Here is a 20,416-nt window from a genome sequence, read left to right as displayed (position 1 = left end):
TCAAAAAAAAAAAAGGAGAAAAAAGAAACGAGTCATCAGAAATTTGAATCTGATGCTGTTATGGCTTTATGTCACAAAGTAACACATATGAATAATGTCTAGCTGCACACTTTCTTCATTACCAACTTGCCCGCCCACAAACACAGTACATTTTCCATGTGGTTATCATCATCTTGAGAGGACGCTGTGTCCTACGATGTGAGAGTACATTTGCTTTATCACATCTTTTAATTACCACAAACTTGTCAACACTTGACACCTACCACTGAAACTTCCTGCTCAAGTCCTGCTTGTAAATCAGTCTCTTGTCGATCAGCCAGTTCAACGGTTTCATCAAGCGTACAATCCATACCATCTTTTCCCAATGGGTATTTCGTTTCTGAAATGCGCTGTACGTGTACCTCTGGATGTCATCTGGCCAATCACAGCAGTGAGGGCTCATGGAAAGGAGGGGTTGGGAGAGACTGATTCTTTGAACTATTGTGTAGGAGTCCTTCATGAATCATTAAGAAATTAGGTGAAATAAATCTATTTTTGAGAAAACTAACATGTTTTTTGAGCTTGCATGCATTAAGAGACCCAAAAACAATATTAGCAACCTTAAAATGGCATAATAGGGGCACTTTAAGAGCTAGTTTGGCCAACTAGCAGCTAGTCAAGGCAAAGACAAGTCTTACTTTTGGTAACAGAAACACTAGTCAGCAAGTCTTGTCTGGTACTTAAAACTGCATCAACAGTCTTCTGTCAGTCCAGAAGTTTACTAAATCCAGTGAAGAGCAGAAGCAGGAGACAAAGTAATATTGATTAAAAGTTTATTGAATAATTTTATTTGCATATGTTTTAATGCTCAGGCTTCACATGACAAACACAAATCCGACAAATGTTATTAATAGCAATGGAAAATTACTTCACAGCAACTGTGACAATAAAAGCCTTGAAATGAACAAACACACACAGTTTGAATTTGAAGATCCTTATATCCTCCAATACTCTGAGTTTGTCTTCTGCATTTATCCCATTCACACACAGCAGTGGTTCAGTAGCCATTTAAAACTGGGGGTTAGATGTCTTTGTTTAAGGGCACCTCAGTATTTGAGGGTGGAAAAGAGATGTTTCTTTAGCTCAAGGTTTGCTGTCAAGCTGACAAAAGTTAAGAGTAGGCCTACAGACCCCAGTGTCACAGAGAACCGTCAGCACAGCAAAACTGCCGAGTTTATTACAGGAGCAGACGGTCTGATCGGCTCTGGAGCTCACTGTAGAGCAGCCAAGTGTTGACCACGCGCCCCCGTCCAGCTCAGGATCCCAAAACACACACATATGCTTCTCATTCTTTTTCTGGAAGGAAATGTAATGCAGAATTGTTAACTGATAGTGTATCATAATGGTGTAACACATTATATGTGGTGCACTGAGAAGCACGTCCTGATTTTGCCAAGTCCGATGTGTTCCTAGGTCAACATATTTTGTTGACCCTGGAACAACATTTTACTCCAAAAATATATTCTTAACCATATCCCTACACCTAAACCTAACCTTAACCATGAGTAATCCCTAAAATCAGAGGGAATGATAGATGAATGACACTGATGTACAAGCACCAAACACTGATTTTAAGCATAAACTTCACAAAATCTATAAACTGGTTCTTCAAATCTGATTGGTTAATCACAATGTTGTTCCAGGGTCAACAACGATGTTGTCCCAGGAACATGTCTCACTTGGTAAAATCAGGTTAGGCCACTGAGAACAAATTGTTCCATACCTTCAAGTGAGAAAATGTGAGTTTTATTGGTTTCTTTAGGTTGGTTGTCTCGGTGTTAATAAAAGTAGCAGTTACTACTTTTGAATTGATCTTATACGTTTGCTTTTGCTGTGTCTCTAAATGGTCAAAACAGCAGTTGAGTGATTCATCCAGACCTTTGTAGCTGAGGAGACCTGCAGTCGTGAAGCCTGGTGGATGCACAAAGACAGTAAAAATAATTTCATACGGTACAAATAAAATAATAATAATAATAATAAATAGTTGTTAGTTGTGTATAGGTTTATACTGTTTTACTTCATTGTTGTATGTCTGTATTAATGTAGGACCATGGTCCTGTGAGACACAACATTTAATTCCACTGTATGTCCACACATGTAGCTGAATGACAATAAAGCTCAACTTTAATTGAACTTGAATGTATTTATAATAATGTGTACCGTGGTATGTATTTCCTGTTGCTGTGTCCCAGTGGGAGGTTAACTGTGCTCCACTGATATTCATCCTGAAATCACCCTCAGGTGGAGAATTGCCCCTCATTACTAACAGCTCCACTTCTGGAGGGCAGAAACCACATTACAAATGTAAGAATAAATTCTTTGAAGCAGATGATGCTGAAGATGGTACTTGTGGTGTAATGTTTAGTGATGTATTTCTTACCAGCTTTAGCACTTATTTTCCTGGTTCGACTTGCTGACAGCAGATGTCCGATCAGTTTTAGTATGTTTACCACAATCCTAAACAATGCTGAGATCATATCATTATCACCACTGAATCCACCGTGATTCAGATCATCTAGATCACTCAGTAATCCCTGTATTGTGGTGGGTGAAATGAGAGAGATTTGTGGATCAAAAGGACGTTTAAAACACTCATTTGAGCTCTGTGTATGTCTGCAAGACACTTGACCACATGATTTAACTTACCTTTGTGAAAAAGAACTACACTCAAGCAAATTGTAGGCTACTTTTAAAAGAGTACTTGTTATGGTAATAATTTCTTTAAGTGTGAATTGATGTTATGTGCAATTTAAACTTAATACTTAAAGGTGCAATGTGTCATATTCACAGCAATCTGTTTAAAGAAATGCAATATATTATAGTTATAGTATATATATAGTTTTCAGAGGTGTATAAAGAACTTACTTAATGAAACATTATGTTTCTATTAAGATTGAGCTATTTCTATCTACTCCATACAGCAGCGACAGTCTCATCCTCTCATTCACATTGACTCCATTGTTTAAAAGGCCCAGTGGAAGTCACCACTATGTTTCGACAGTAGCCCTAAACGGAAAAACGTCTCTACAGAGCGCGCTTCGTAACTTTGTTGTTTCATGTGAATAAAACACTGACACAATGATGTAAAATTGCATTAACATTTGCAATACCATCGATGTATTGAATAATTAAGTAAATATAATCTCATTGCCCTCTGCTGTCTTTACCGACGACATCTGTCCATGTGTACCTGTTCAGCTAGCTTCTCTAAAGGGAGGGGTGAGCTGGGGACTGAACCACTGGTTGTAATTCACAACCTCACCACTAGATGCCTCTAAAATGTACACACTGCACCTTTAAGTAGGATTTAAACATATATACTAAATCATGTAAAACATTTGTAATTATGCATTTTTAAGTATTTTACACTTGCTTTTTTTTTCTTTCAACAGGGTTTAGCATTGCTACCATGTTTTAGCATGTTGCTATCATGAGTTAGCATGATTTGCTAGCATCCTTTGAAATATTGGTAACGAGTCACCTGTCTAACTCTACTCTCACCACACTTGGCCTTGTCTCACTCATCACATATACACAGTCTAACACAGTATTAGACTGATTTTTTTAAAAAAAATTAATAAAATAAAAATAAAAACTGATTTACAAAGTGTCACCTTCAAAAGTTTTTCTCCATGCGCTTGTGTATTATTGTTCACAGACTCACTCTGATTCATTATCAGACAGCTGTCGGTCATCAAAGAGATGAGTTTTGTGAGCTCTGGAGATGTCTACACAGACAGCACAGAAAAAAAGAGAGTTCAGGTCATAATGTGTTGCTGTAATATTCTTTATCAGTAAGTTATGCAGTACCTGGGATGTGTCTTTCTCACTTAAAAATCTATCACAATTAAGCTCTGAAAAATAACGAAAAATATGTATCCTATTTTCTGGGTAACATTGAGAACATCACTTTATATTGCTGCAACACCTCCTACACGACCAGTCTGACGAGGCTCATGCTTATAACAGTAGTTTGGTGGAGTCGACTCATTCACACCAATGTAGTCATTTGGCTTTTGTCAGGTTTCCGTCAAGCAAAGTACATCAAAACTATATTCTGTGATAATTGCATTTACAATAACTGCTTTGGTTGTGAGTGTTGTTTAATGTTTATAATGTTTATAAGCCCAAATTTTAAAAAAAAATGTTGTTCATTTATTTGACATTTTTCTGGTTTAAGCATGATTTTTTTCTAGATCCTACATTAAATTTATATTTTGACCTCACTATTGGGGGAGCAGACACAGTCTTAAAAGACTGAACAGTGCAAGTACTTCTATCATTTAAGTGGATAGAACAAAAGTCATCATCTCGAGCTCAAACTCGAGACACACGGCAGCAACAAACTGCAACAAAATTAATTTGTTATGTATAAAAGTAATCTCAACGATAATATTTGGCTTTGTTAACATTCTTGTTAAAGATAATGACTAAAAGTGGGTGGGTGTGGCGAAACTTATTTTAGTGTCTCATTTTTGTTATTAAAACATTCTTACCAAGACTTTCATCTGCAGTAATTTTTTTTTTATTATGATATATTTAATTTAGCTTTTAAACAGTTACAGTTGCATACAACAATTTTGTTTCTTTTCTCTTATACAGGATAAGATATTAGACATCATAGCGCCATCTACTGGTAAGAAGCACTAAACATCAGTCATTGGGTACCTGGTCCTGAAAGTATGAGAAACAACAGGAAGAAAGGGAATTCAAAGAGGATAAAATATACAAAAACAGCAATATAAAGTCTACAACAACACATCCACAAATATAATGTGCTACTTCTAAAGACAAAATATCCCTAGGGCTTACAGAGGTTATTTGTGTCAGTCGAGTTAGTTTCTCCTGCAGCACAGATGCAATAACTCACAGGAGTGTAACAAGATGTTGAATACTTTTCACAAGAACTGGGATCCTTGCATTCATCTCTGTCTGTAATTCAGGGACAGATAATAAACAAAAACATGTCAAGTAAACACTCTCACATTGTCTGGATGTCACACAATAGATGAATACGAATCCAGTCAGAGTTGTCTTCAAAAAGTGTCTTTGATCTTTGAAGCAGTTTGATGGCACTCAGTGGGTGTTGCACTGAATCGGTCCTTGAGAAGTTTAATGAAAAGCGCATCCATTAAAAAAAAAAAAAAGTGTCTCACATGGCTCCGGGGGATGAACAAAGGACTTCTGTAGTGAATCGATTTTGTAAGAAAAATATACCATATTCAAAACATTATTTTTGCACATGTCAAAAAAAAAAAAGGAGATAAAAGAAACGAGTCATCAGAAATTTGAATCTGATGCTGTTATGGCTTTATGTCACAAAGTAACACATATGAATAATGTCTAGCTGCACACTTTCTTCATTACTAACTTGCCCGCCCACAAACACAGTACATTTTCCATGTGGTTATCATCATCTTGAGAGGATGCTGTGTCCTACGCTGTGAGAGTACATTTGCTTTATCACATCTTTTAATTACCACAAATTTGTCAACACTTGACACCTACCACTGAAATTTCCTGCTCAAGTCCTGCTTGTAAATCAGTCTCTTGTCGATCAGCCAGTTCAACGGTTTCATCAAGCGTACAATCCATACCATCTTTTCCCAATGGGTATTTCGTTTCTGAAATGCGCTGTACGTGTACCTCTGGATGTCATCTGGCCAATCACAGCAGTGAGGGCTCATGGAAAGGAGGGGTTGGGAGAGACTGATTCTTTGAACTATTGTGTAGGAGTCCTTCATGAATCATTAAGAAGTTAGGTGAAATAAATCTATTTTTGAGAAAACTAACATGTTTTTTGAGCTTGCATGCATTAAGAGACCCAAAAACAATATTAGCAACCTTAAAATGGCATAATAGGGGCACTTTAAGAGCTAGTTTGGCCAACTAGCAGCTAGTCAAGGCAAAGACAAGTCTTACTTTTGGTAACAGAAACACTAGTCAGCAAGTCTTGACCGGTACTCAAAACTGGATCAACAGTCTTCTGTCAGTCCAGAAGTTTACTAAATCCAGTGAAGAGCAGAAGCAGGAGACAAAGTAATGTTGATTAAAAGTTTATTGAATCATTTTATCATTTCATATGTTTTAATGCTCAGGCTTCACATGACAAACACAAATCCGACAAATGTTATTAATAGCAATGGAAAATTACTTCACAACAACTATGACAATAAAAGCCTTGAAATGAACAAACACACACAGTTTGAATTTGAAGATCCTTATATCCTCCAATACTCTGAGTTTGTCTTCTGCATTTATCCCATTCACACACAGCGGTGGTTCAGTAGCCATTTAAAACTGGGGGTTAGATGTCTTTGTTTAAGGGCACCTCAGTTATTGAGGGTGGAAAAGAGATGTTTCTTTAGCTCAAGGTTTGCTGTCAAGCGTACAAAAGTTAAGAGTAGGCCTACAGACCCCAGTGTCACAGAGAACCGTCAGCACAGCAAAACTGCCGAGTTTACTACAGGAGCAGACGGTCTGATCGGCTCTGGAGCTCACTGTAGAGCAGCCAAGTGTTGACCACGCGCCCCCGTCCAGCTCAGGATCCCAAAACACACACATATGCTTCTCATTCTTTTTCTGGAAGGAAATGTAATGCAGAATTGTTAACTGATAGTGTATCATAATGATGAAACACATTATATGTGGTGCATTGAGAACAAATTGTTCCATACCTTCAAGTGAGAAAACGTGAGTTTTATTGGTTTCTTTAGGTTGGTTGTCTCGGTGTTAATAAAAGTGGCAGTTACTACTTTTGAATTGATCTTATACGTTTGCTTTTGCTGTGTCTCTAAATGGTCAAAACAGCAGTTGAGTGATTCATCCAGACCTTTGTAGCTGAGGAGAGCTGCAGTCGTGAAGCCTGGTGGATGCACAAAGACAGTAAAAATCATTTTATACTGTACAATTAAAATAATAATAATAAATAGTTGTTATTGTGTATAGGTTTATACTGTTTTACTTCATTGTTGTATGTCTGTATTTATGTAGGACCATGGTCCTGTGAGACACAACATTTAATTCCACTATATGTCCACACATGTAGCTGAATGACAATAAAGCTCAACTTTAATTGAACTTGAATGTATTTATAATAATGTGTACCGTGGAATGTATTTCCTGTTGCTGTGTCCCAGTGGGAGGTTAACTGTGCTCCACTGATATTCATCCTGAAATCACCCTCAGGTGGAGAATTGCCCCTCTTTACTAACAGCTCCACTTCTGGAGGGCAGAAACCACATTACAAATGTAAGAATAAATTCTTTGAAGCAGATGATGCTGAAGATGGTACTTGTGGTGTAATGTTTAGTGACGTATTTCTTACCAGCTTTAGCACTTATTTTCCTGGTTCGGCTTGCTGACAGCAGATGTCCGATCAGTTTTAGTATGTTTACCACAATCCTAAACAATGCTGAGATCATATCATTATCACCACTGAATCCACCGTGATTCAGATCATCTAGATCACTCAGTAATCCCTGTATTGTGGTGGGTGAAGTGAGAGAGATTTGTGGATCAAGAGGACGTTTAAAACACTCATTTGAGCTCTGTGTATGTCTGCAAGACACTTGACCACATGATTTACCTTTGTGAAAAAGAACTACACTCAAGCAAACTGTAGGCTACTTTTAAAAGAGAAATAATTTCTTTAAGTGTGAATTGACCCCTAGTTGATGTTATGTGCAATTAAAACTTAATACTTAAAGGTGCAATGTGTCATATTTACAGCAATCTGTTTACAGAAATGCAATATATTATAGTTATAGTATATATATAGTTTTCAGAGGTGTATAAAGAACTTACTTAATGAAACATTATGTTTCTATTAAGATTGAGCTATTTCTATCTACTCCATACAGCAGCGACAGTCTCATCCTCTCATTCACATTGACTCCATTGTTTAAAAGGCCCAGTGGAAGTCACCACTATGTTTCGACAGTAGCCCTAAACGGAAAAACGTCTCTACAGAGCGCACTTCGTAACTTTGTTGTTTCATGTGAATAAAACACTGACACAATGATGTACAATTGCATTAACATTTGCAATACCATCGATGTATTGAATAATTAAGTAAATATAATTCCTTGATTTACCTTTGTAAAGAAATCTCATTGCCCTCTGCTGTCTTTACCGACGACATCTGTCCATGTGTACCTGTTCAGCTAGCTTCTCTAAAGGGAGGGGTGAGCTGGGGACTGAGCCATTGGTTGTAATTCACAACCTCACCACTAGATGCCTCTAAAATGTACACACTGCACCTTTAAGTAGGACTTAAACATATATACTAAATCATGTAAAACATTTGTAATTATGCATTTTTAAGTATTTTACACTTGCTTTTTTTTCTTTCAACAGGGTTTAGCATTGCTACCATGTTTTAGCATGTTACTATCATGAGTTAGCATGATTTGCTAGCATTCTTTGAAATATTGGTAACGAGTCACCTGTCTAACTCTACTCTCACCACACTTGGCCTTGTATCACTCATCACATATACACAGTCTAACACAGTATTAGACTGATTTTTGAAAAAAATAAAAAAAAAATAAAAATAAAAACTGATTTACAAAGTGTCACCTTCAAAAGTTTTTCTCCATGCGCTTGTGTATTATTGTTCACAGACTCACTCTGATTCATTATCAGACAGCTGTCGGTCATCAAAGAGACGAGTTTTGTGAGCTCTGGAGATGTCTACACAGACAGCACAGAAAAAAAGAGAGTTCAGGTCATAATGTGTTGCTGTAATATTCTTTATCAGTAAGTTATGCAGTACCTGGGATGTGTCTTTCTCACTTAAAAATCTGTCACACTTAAGCTCTGAAAAATAAAACAAACATAATATCAATGTCACGTGAGAAAAAGTATAGATTAGGATATCACATCTGATATTCAGACCAGCAGCACAGATTGAAAGTGTTTGCACAAAAGCTCATTAAACAAAAGACAATAATTTTACTATGAAAAAATATAAATCTTACCTAATTTCAGTGGATCAACCTAAATACATTAATGTATCCTAGGGCTGCAGCTAACAATTATTTTTATAATCGATTAGTTTGCCAATAATTTTTCTGAATAATCGATTAATCTGATTAAATGTTACAAAAACACACTATTCCACATTCTGCCCAATGTCCTTAAAACAAATGTGCCAGCTGAATGCTATGAAAACATACAGTGCTTAGTAATTTATTAGACCCCCTGTCAAAACACAAATATTTTAGGAATCTTTCAAAAAAGGAAAAAAAAAGAAGAAAATTCTAAAAATGTTATTGTAATTTTTGGACAAATAAACTAAAACAACTAAATAGTATTTATTCACATAATAACAAAAATGGCCTCCTTTGCTTGATAACAGTTCACATGCTTGCTGGCATTGTTTATGTACTTTTTGATTAAATGGGTATATAAATATGAAAAAAAAAAAAAAACCTGTCCTCCAACCTCCAATATTCTCGTATAGGTCGTTTGTCCAAATCCCTGAAATACGACCCACGTTTTTTTTTTTTTTTTTGAAGGACAGGCTCAAAAACAATTTAATTCAAAGGTACAGCACGCACATCCTAAACCTTAAAACTGGGTGCTGGGCAGACAAGTAGTTGCAAAGGTAAACAATGAGTCCGCACAACAGAAATGCTCCTTAGAGATTTTAATGATTGCTCACCACGTGTAACGTTTCGGGTCCAAGCCCTTCATCAGACATTGTCTCAAAAACAATATGAAGCATCTAACAATTGTTTCTGCCTTTCTTTCACAGATAACATCAATAATTATATTATACCTTTAAAAATAGCTTTTTTGGGTAATTACCAATACTGTTAGTTTAGAACAGCAGTAGCACAAACATTACAAAACTGGTTAAAAACCTTACATAACAAAAATAGCAATCTGTCTTATTTAATCAGGACTTAATCAGGTAGAAACAGCTCTTTAGCGGCGGACTCACACTAGGCACTGTAGTCTTGTACAGAGCATGAATGACCTCTCTCTCCTCTCCCAGCTGGCCTGCACTCTCATTGCATTTAATGTTCGGGACCTGATGTATGGAATGTATGGGATGGATATGTGCAGTTTGTAAATGTGTGGTTTGAACAGGTCCGATGACCTCAATGTTTAACCTCTGTTCACAAGTGTCACACACAGACAGAAGCCTGATGATAACTTCTTTCATGCTCTTCTGAATATTATGACGAACACCATTGTATTTAAAAGACTTAAAGGAAACTGTAAGATATGTGCATTATATTTTTAAAATGTTTTGTTATTGACGCAATGAGTCAGACAGTTATTTATACTGAAAGAAATAGGCCTATCTCTTTCCATTAAATTATATAAACATTGTAACATCCTTTTAGGTGAAATTGCATAAATTTGATTTGTTTAAAACAATTTAAAATACTATTTGGCCAGTGGAAAATAAAAACAATGTTGAAAACTTTCTCTGAAATGTATTTTCAACGACACTGAATAGCGATGTGATGTCTCAAAAAATATAAATAAATAAAGTCTGTATCTCATATGTCATAAATAGCACAGGTATATTTGAAGCAATAGCCAACATTGCATGGGTCAAAATGATTTACTTTTCTCTATGCCAAAAATTATTGGAATATTAAATAAAGATCATGTTCCATGAAAATATTTTGTATTTCCTACAGTAAATATATAAAAATGTAATATTTGATTAGTAATATGCATGGAATGGAAAGCTTATTTATTCAGCTTGATCCTTATTAAAATTGACCCTTATGACTTGTTTTGTGGTCCAGGGTCACACATTTTCCTAATTTATTGTACCCATAACTTCGTTAAACATGGGGTCACAGTATGACATCAGTATGATTTCGTCAATAGCTGGTCCTTTCTCATTTTAACCTGAAGCCCAGTCGAACCATGAGCCACCTCTTCAAGCAGGCCAGGGCACAGTTCAGCATGAAGTGATCGCACTAGTCAAACAAACTGACTTTGGTGGTCAAACACAAACGCTCAGGCACGGTTCAGATCATCTAGTGCAAGCAACGATTGCAGGTCACCATTTTAACAGTGTAATGAAATTATTAATACTTATTATTAAATTATTGCGGTGTTTTGCTCAAACTGATAGTAATTTGTTGTGCAAACACAGGCAACCGCTGTGTGCTATAAATTATGAGAAAGCATGAAATATAATATATATACAGTATTGTTCAAAATAATAGCAGTACAATGTGACTAACCAGAATAATCAAGGTTTTTCGTATATTTTTTTATTGCCACGTGGCAAACAAGTTACCAGTAGGTTCAGTAGATTCTCAGAAAACAAATGAGACCCAGCATTCATGATATGCACGCTCTTAAGGCTGTGCAATTGGGCAATTAGTTGAATTAGTTGAAAGGGGTGTGTTCAAAAAAATAGCAGTGTGGCATTCAATCACTGAGGTCATCAATTTTGTGAAGAAACAGGTGTGAATCAGGTGGCCCCTATTTAAGGATGAAGCCAACACTTGTTGAACATGCATTTGAAAGCTGAGGAAAATGGGTCGTTCAAGACATTGTTCAGAAGAACAGCGTACTTTGATTAAAAAGTTGATTAGAGAGGGGAAAACCTATAAAGATGTGAAAAAAATGATAGGCTGTTCAGCTAAAATGATCTCCAATGCCTTAAAATGGAGAGCAAAACCAGAGAGACGTGGAAGAAAACGGAAGACAACCATCAAAATGGACAGAAGAATAACCAGAATGGCAAAGGCTCAGCCAATGATCACCTCCAGGATGATCAAAGACAGTCTGGAGTTACCTGTAAGTACTGTGACAGTTAGAAGACGTCTGTGTGAAGCTAATCTATTTTCAAGAATCCCCCGCAAAGTCCCTCTGTTAAAAAAAAGGCATGTGCAGAAGAGGTTACAATTTGCCAAAGAACACATCAACTGGCCTAAAGAGAAATGGAGGAACATTTTGTGGACTGATGAGAGTAAAATTGTTCTTTTTGGGTCCAAGGGCCACAGGCAGTTTGTGAGATGACCCCCAAACTCTGAATTCAAGCCACAGTACACAGTGAAGACAGTGAAGCATGGAGGTGCAAGCATCATGATATGGGCATGTTTCTCCTACTATGGTGTTGGGCCTATTTATCGCATACCAGGGATCATGGATCAGTTTGCATATGTTAAAATACTTGAAGAGGTCATGTTGCCCTATGCTGAAGAGGACATGCCCTTGAAATGGTTGTTTCAACAAGACAATGACCCAAAACACACTAGTAAACGGGCAAAGTCTTGGTTCCAAACCAACAAAATTAATGTTATGGAGTGGCCAGCCCAATCTCCAGACCTTAATCCAATTGAGAACTTGTGGGGTGATATCAAAAATGCTGTTTCTGAAGCAAAACCAAGAAATGTGAATGAATTGTGGAATGTTGTTAAAGAATCATGGAGTGGAATAACAGCTGAGAGGTGCCACAAGTTGGTTGACTCCATGCCACACAGATGTCAAGCAGTTTTAAAAAACTGTGGTCATACAACTAAATATTAGTTTAGTGATTCACAGGATTGCTAAATCCCAGAAAAAAAAAATGTTTGTACAAAATAGTTTTGAGTTTGTACAGTCAAAGGTAGACACTGCTATTTTTTTGAACACACCCCTTTCAACTAATTGCCCAATTGCACAGCCTTAAGAGCGTGCATATCATGAATGCTGGGTCTTGTTTGTTTTCTGACAATCTACTGAACCTACTGGTAACTTGTTTGCCACGTAACAATAAAAAATATACTAAAAACCTTGATTATTCTGGTTAGTCACATTGTACTGCTATTATTTTGAACAATACTGTATAAATAAGATTTCAATTGATATATTTTTTTGCTATGATATGATAATATTTGTCTGAGATACAACTATTTAAAAATCTTTAATATGAGGGTGCAAAAAATAAAAATCATAATACTGAGAAAATCACCTTTAAAATTGTCCAAATGAAACTCTTAACAATGCATATTACATATCAAAAATTAAGTGTTGCTATATTTACAGTATAAATTTACAACATATCTTCATGGAACATAATCTTTACTTAAAATCATCATTTTGATGAAAGATAATACAGTAAATTTTTTAAAAACAAATGAAAAATTACTTAGTCAAAATGTGAACTTGAATGGTTTTAAAGGACTTACTCTCACAGAGTTCACTTGTATCAGTGAAGTTAGTTCTTCCTGACTTTAGTCTGAATCCAGCTTCACAGATGCAGTAGAAACCTCCAGCAGTGTTATGACATGATGCATGTTTCCACAAAAACTGGGATCACTGCATTCATATCTGTCTGTAATTTAGGGACAGATAATAAACAAAAACATGTCAACTGAAGACTCCCACTTTAGACTGCAATCAATGGCAATAAATAAATAAATAAATAAATAAATCTGACCTATACACTGAACTCCTTGTCCTGAATTGAATATATCTTTTCTATTGCTGGAAATGTAGCCAGTTGCACATGTGCAATTATAACCTCCTTCAGTATTAACACATGTTGTATTAGGACCACAATCAGCGATGCCGACCACACATTCATCGATGTCTGAAATGAGATGAACAGATTCAGATGTTTTCTCTGCTGCACAGAGATCATGTGAGATTCATCATATCAAGCTCTCTTTACCTTCACATTTAATCGAATCTGCTTGTGTGAAATTATGAGGTGACTGATTATCAGGTTTGAATCCTTCATGACATTGACAGTAGTAGCTACCATTAGTGTTGAAGCATGCTGCATTTCTTCCACAAATGGATGGATCAGTCTCACACTCATTCTCCTCTATAATAAAGACAGAGAAAGTCTGAATAACCATAGCACCTTTTCCTGATTTTAATTTACAATTCATCAATAAGTGCTGTTTCATGAATGTGTCCTATATCTGCTATAGAATTTCCAGCTATTCAGTAATATAAAACAATATCAACAAAACTTGATTATTATATGTGTGTGTGTGTGTGTGTGTGTGTTTATGTGTGTGTGAATAAATGTTGGCATGCCCAACCCAAGTCAAATCCTGTTAAGCTCTGACATCAGAGTATCATTCTGTATATGTTAGCTTGTTTACTCATACCTACACACTTTCCTCTGCGCATTATCTCTCCAGATCTGCAGCCTGTTATCATCAGGATGTTCTCTGTCAGTGCTAACAGAAGAACTATGAGCAGAAAATAAAGAGTCTGTTACCGCAGGTTTAGTGTCTTTGGTGTAGTTTGGTGAACAGGTCTAAAAGTCCCGACCACATTGATGATATGAGATTTTCTTTATGCAAATCTGCAATGCAGGTTAGATTTGCAGATAGATTTAGGAATTGTCAAAAGTCAAACCAAAGACATTCAGAAATACATAGTCAGTCTGACTTTTCAGAGTTCAAGTAGTAATGTAATACAAAAAAGAAAAGCAAAATAGCAGCATTTTCACTAGTGGTCTCAGACTACTGGACGTCACTGTATTTAAATTGTGTTTGAAATGATGGTGCTGTTGTTGGGAGCACAGCTTGACCCCAAACAGAGACCAATATGATGAAAGAAGACAAGGAGTCAAAGATGAAGATGAATCACTTTACAGAGAGTTTACTGAAAAAATGTTTTAAAATATAAAAATATTTTAACAGTACAGATTATTCTAGCATCTTCTGAAAATAGTATGTTCTTACCGCAAATGTGTTTATTACAAGATGTTATTAATGCCTCTGACACTAGCTTACTCTATTCTTTTCTATTCTATCAATTCTATTTTAATTTATTATATAATTTATATAAAAAATGTACTGCGTTAAACTGAGACTTGTTATAGCACTTGCTTTGCTTTCATTGTCCTCATTTATAAGTTGCTTTGGATAAAATTGTCTGCCAGATTACTAAATGTTAATGTAAATGTAAATATTTATCTTAATCTTAAAACATGCATCCAAAATTAATTTGATTTATTCTATATAACGCCTAAAATTCAATTTTTTTATTGGGAATAACAGTTTGAGGAGACAAAATGGAAAGAATTATAAAAGAAAGGAATAATTCTATTTCTTATTTCCCCAGGGTCTAAACATGTGGGAGTCCCTGCCAGTAATATCTGATTGATACAGGATTCTGTATTAATGTTATCCTTCATGACATAATTCCTTATGAAAGATACTTATTAATTTAGATGTAGTCATGCTGCTTGTACAATAGATGTATCCTGTAACTCAAACACAGTTTGTACAGTTATCCCTATACGCTTGTGAGAATATACATTGGATGTGGAATGTAGCTACAAGCTACCATTTCAAATGCTGCAATTTGTAACGTCCATATTACTGATAGTTTGGTTGGAAATGTAACTCATAAACAGGTGCACGCTCGTGGTGATGTGTGCCTGGGTATGAAAATGATATACTTGAAATTTGCACATTTTATGGTAACCTTATCAATGTAATATATATTGTTAAATGCAGTGTTATTTATTGAGTTACAATTGGGAATACAAATATGAAATCCATGGGTACTGAGAGTATTGTACATAGGGGTAGGCGCATTTAAGCTTCCTCCTACTCCTTTTGAGCTTCCATTACTGTGTAAGTTTATGACTTCTGTAACAACCATGATTCTGAACAGCTCAAATAAACTAAACTAAACTATAAACTATTGATCAAATATAATAAGTTTAGTTACACATTACCCCAAAAACAGACCATTCTGTAATCATTTGCTCACCCTCATCCAAACCTGTATGAATTTCACTTATTTTCTCTCAGATATTCTTATTTGTGACAGTTTCCTCTCATTCATATTTACTTTTTTTTCTTTTTGAACAGTTTGAGTTTCTCCCCACAAACATCTGTTTCTATTAACTGTCACTCACGATTTTGAAGATTGACTTGAATGTGCATGATACAAACCTAAATTTTTATAATTCATGACTGAAAACATTTTGTAACATGATTTTGATGTACCATTTAGATGGTAATGCAATGTCGGATTTTAAAACGGGTTTTAAAGGATGAATTTTGAGATTTTCTGTTTTCAAGTGATATATAACTTCTGATGATTTCTAAAATGTGATAGAGAAAAAGGCAACGAGGAAGTCTTTTTTTTTTAAACAAAGGTCAAAACTCCTTTTGTAATGTAGATTTCTGAGGGTGCACTCTTGTCATAAATTAATCTATTACTTTTCCTACATAATTTTTAACAAAAAATATTGGTAAAATATATATTTGGGAGTCTTAGACCTTTCCAACAATATATAGTTTGACAAGAATAGATTAGATTTGATTGTAATAGTAGTAGTATAGTCAACGTAGGCGTCCCGTATACGGGACGAGGTGACAGTTAACAGGTTAAATCCTAAAAATGAACTGAAATGTGACTCACCCAGACTCAGATACATGTGCCTCATAGTCAAAGACTTGCAAATAGAAAAATAATGACAGAAAATGGCTTATGATTTGATCTTGAGCAATATAATAAAGTTCTTGTGACTCTTCAAACGATGACAAAAAAATGGTAAATATTGTGACTCTCTCTCTCTCTCTCTCTTTCTCTGAGTCTAATGCTGAAAAAGCTTGTAGTAACTGAAAGAGTTTTGTCAATCTAGTCCAGCCCCCTGCTTTGGCTGAGAGAATTTTTTTTTTTTTACATATATATTTCTGAGAAAAGCTCTTGGTTTGTAATAAGTTCAGTCTTTTCAGTATTTCATGTGTTTCTTTGTTTTTCGTAAAATTTCAATCTAGTTCTTCTGTAGCATTAATCTAGTTGAACAAACACTGTTGTTTGCATTCTTCTCATTCACGAGTGCAATGCAAAACACCAAAGTGATAACATTGTAATGTTTGCAGATGACAACATTGTGAGGCTCATGAGCAATAATACTGATAGCAGATGAAGATGTTTCTGCAGATGTGTTATTGACAGTGTCTCACCATCTGCTATGAAACCTGCTCAGTATCTGACAGGAAAACCCTGCAGTGTGAAGACAGCACAATGTTTCACTGGAGCCAAACTTTCTGCCACTGAAGACTTTCATATCACAAGGTGTGTGAAGAACGTAACCTCCATTAGGAAGGACTCCTTTCATCCTTCCCAAAACTACTTTAAGCCCCTTCCATCTATGAAGAAGCTGAATGTCCAAACTCACTATCATATTCACACCTGGTCAAAATAGGTTTAAATAGATATAATAATTATTAATCTGAAACAAATCGAACTTGAAATGATCCTTAAATGTGTGTCGATTTAAATTAAAACGGGAACTCTTGATCACAGCCTGCCTTTACAGTGGATTTATTGAGCATGGTAAGAAAATGGTCTTCTAATAATAATAGTAAAACAAAATTTAACACTAAAAAATATACACATACTGTTAAAGAAAATTAGGAAGTGAGGAGATCAGATGCTGGTTCTGTGGAACAGCTTCTCCGGTGCCAGCGGCCGAGCTTGCAAATTATATATCTTTGTTTTTATTTATGTTTTTTTATAGGACAGATTTGACTTGCTTTAGCTAACCTGAGAATAAATAAAACAAGGTAGATGGTGTAGGGGAGTTATAAGCAGGGTAGAGAGGGTATAAGTATACCAGTTTTGCCTGCTGTCTACTGCTTGCTTATGACAAAAAGTTTTATTCACTTAGTCCTTGTCCGTATAACTTTCTAATTTCAGCGACAGACAGAAATCAGAAGGTCTCCGATGGCGTGCCTACTGCTCCTATAATTTATGACCTATCCTGGTCATAAATGTGCATTAACAAAAGCCTCCTCACAGTTTACTAGTTATGATAATTTCAGGAGAGTTCAGAATAAATCAAATATAACATTTTATAAGAAACAATTAAAAGAGGGTCTTCGCACCGCGGTGCTCAGGCCCTAATTATTAGTCAGGTAAAACTGTATCATGCCAATTAAATAATGAAACAATTAGAAGCCAATTTAGAAAAGATAATGCAATTGTGAATCACATTTTAGCCACGTGGCACACTTGTTCCTGTACATGGTTTACTGTAGCTGTATGTAAATAGCCAAATGTTCCACAGGAGAAAAACTAATTTGATAGAGTCACACTTATAACATTTATCCTAATTGAACATAAGACACATGGTCTAAAATACATAGCAAAGCACTAAGGCTAGACAAGTTTATTCTCTAAAACACCTATGCACACGTGTAATAGAACAAACAACTATACCGTGTGCTCTGGACACAATGTGTTTAACACTATTACATTTTGGAATAAAAATGAAATGTATAACCGACTTCAGGACGATGCATAGTATGGAGTATATGAAATACACTCCACACGACGCGCTGGTCTGACTACAGAATCACAAACTAGAGTTTTGTCACTTCCCTTATATTCTCAGACCAGAGAACAACGTTAAACATAAAAGACCTTGAGGTTGTTAGGTTTGTCCAGAGTCACACCTGGCTGGAGATACTGGAGATAAACTTTCTCACAGACCCCTAAAGAGGGACAGCCCCCCCCCCCCCCCCCCAGCTGAACACAATTCTATAATTATAATACAAGTGACTGCTGTGATATTGAGACCATTTTACCAGTCACATAGAGACCTTTAAAATGACACCAAACGTGAAAAAGTTTACGAGCATGAATTCTGAAGATATAGTAAAGGTTTTATGTGACTTTTAGAGTTTTGGGGATTTCTCTGTCAACTTTTATTGACCTGGATCATGTACCCAGGTGAAGGGACCAACAAGCAAATGGTCTTTCTTCCAGGTCCTCCTATCTGATAAGAGTTCCTGAGTGTTTGGCTTCAGGAGATCGAAGCCCATTGTTTTGTGGCATGACATTTACATTGCGATAGTTCCTGAGTGTTTGGCTTCATGAGGAGGTATTTTCATAAGGAAATAATTTCACTCCTTGCAACACTTTGTTCAGTCACTGTGCTGTCCTTCCTCTTTCTTACCAGATTCTTGTGTACTTCTTGAATACTTAAGTAAGCATCATTATTAAGAGCATCATTATGAAAAGATTGAAGGAAAGGTGGCACAAACAATGGGAGGAAGAGAGGAAAGGTACAGAGTTCAAAGGAAAGTGGGATAGATGAGATGTGCAGGAAAAAGCAGAAGAGATGAGATAATAATATCAAGGTAAAGATTTGGACACATAAGACTAAACCGTATACTTTATAAAATGGGTAAACATTACAGGAAGATGTGAATAGCCACTGTGGACAAGAAGAAACATGTTATAGTGTCAGAAATACAATGCAGAGAAGAATAATTCTGATAAAAAATCTAGCAAAGATAAGAAAGCTTTTTAATCTAGTTGATATTCTAGATTTAAAATAATTCAGGAAATGATTGTGACAGCTTTCTAGTTCAATATCTTAAAATATCTCATTTGTGGGAATATAAAAAAGAGGGGGGGGCTAATAGTACTTATGACTTCAGCTTATTTCTATGAGTTTTTTTTTTGTATTTAAACGTTTTCTTTTTCAGTCATACCTATTATTATTATTATTATTATTATTACCACAGTTCGATTTAAGGCCTACATGTGTGTGCTTTGTCTTAACTTTTTAAACTTGACCTTTGAAAATTTGTATGGTTTCCTCAGAACCTTTTTTATAGAAATCTTATAGAAATATACAATTTTGGTGGTAAATTGAAACTGAACCCCCAATTGCTTTGTTAAGCAGGTGTTTTACAGTCTGAACATAATGCTCAGCTTCTCCATTGCTTTGAGAAAATCTCGGGCTGCTGGTGATCTGACTAAAGCCATAGTCCACTGCAAAGGCTGGAAATTTGATGCCCATTATTCAAGAAAATGAACTTGGAAATGCCATCCATGAAAAAATAGACTTTAAGTGCATTATTACATCATCAGATCTTGAATGTGTTCATTCTCCACAAATGTTTATAGGTCATGTGTCCCATTATTGACGAAAGGCTAGTGACGCCCCGATGAGAGAATTCTCATGATAAAGTTTTACATGTGTAAATGCTACAACAACACAACACAAATGTGTACAGTACAGTAACATATATTATAAACCAATCGCAAATGTTTTCATTAAAGTATAATAATCTCTTAAAACTAATCAGCAAATCAATAGGTCTAACATTAAATATGAAGTGTATTTGTGTTTTATTATTGTGTTTCTTACATTCCTGATCCTGGTTAATTTCTAAACTGTTAGAGATGAACCAATGATCAGTGCCATCTTTATGACTATGCTCCGTATTAAATAGTGCATAATCAATGTTTACTTCGAATATAGAGTTTGTATATACATTAGAATTAATAAAAAAAAATTAAACTGTGTCCATTGCTATAGCTAATCTTTAAAGAGTGTTTATGAGTGTATGACACAATCCTATCAAGATAAACATATTTTTCTTTCATCCCAAGTATTTGCTTCTTATATTCT

General features: G+C 35.5%; 1 protein-coding gene across 1 annotated transcript; it reads right to left on the bottom strand.

Annotated features, from left to right (window-relative positions):
• Positions 1–812: 812 nt before the first annotated feature.
• Positions 813–2,561, bottom strand: LOC113075215 (adhesion G protein-coupled receptor E3-like). Its single transcript, XM_026247878.1, has 5 exons — positions 2,420–2,561; positions 2,200–2,316; positions 1,763–1,950; positions 1,171–1,335; positions 813–1,084 (listed from the first exon to the last, which is right to left on the bottom strand). The coding sequence occupies exons 1-5, from the start codon at positions 2,514–2,516 to the stop codon at positions 1,061–1,063; spliced, it is 591 nt and encodes a 196-aa protein (XP_026103663.1). The 5' UTR covers positions 2,517–2,561; the 3' UTR covers positions 813–1,060.
• Positions 2,562–20,416: the final 17,855 nt, after the last annotated feature.

Source organism: Carassius auratus, unplaced genomic scaffold (genome assembly GCF_003368295.1).
Source record: "Carassius auratus strain Wakin unplaced genomic scaffold, ASM336829v1 scaf_tig00016457, whole genome shotgun sequence".
In the NCBI taxonomy this organism is placed as follows: Eukaryota; Metazoa; Chordata; class Actinopteri; order Cypriniformes; family Cyprinidae; genus Carassius; species Carassius auratus.
The sequence above is the reverse complement of the archived record's forward strand: the minus strand, read 5'-3'. Positions and strand labels throughout refer to the sequence as shown.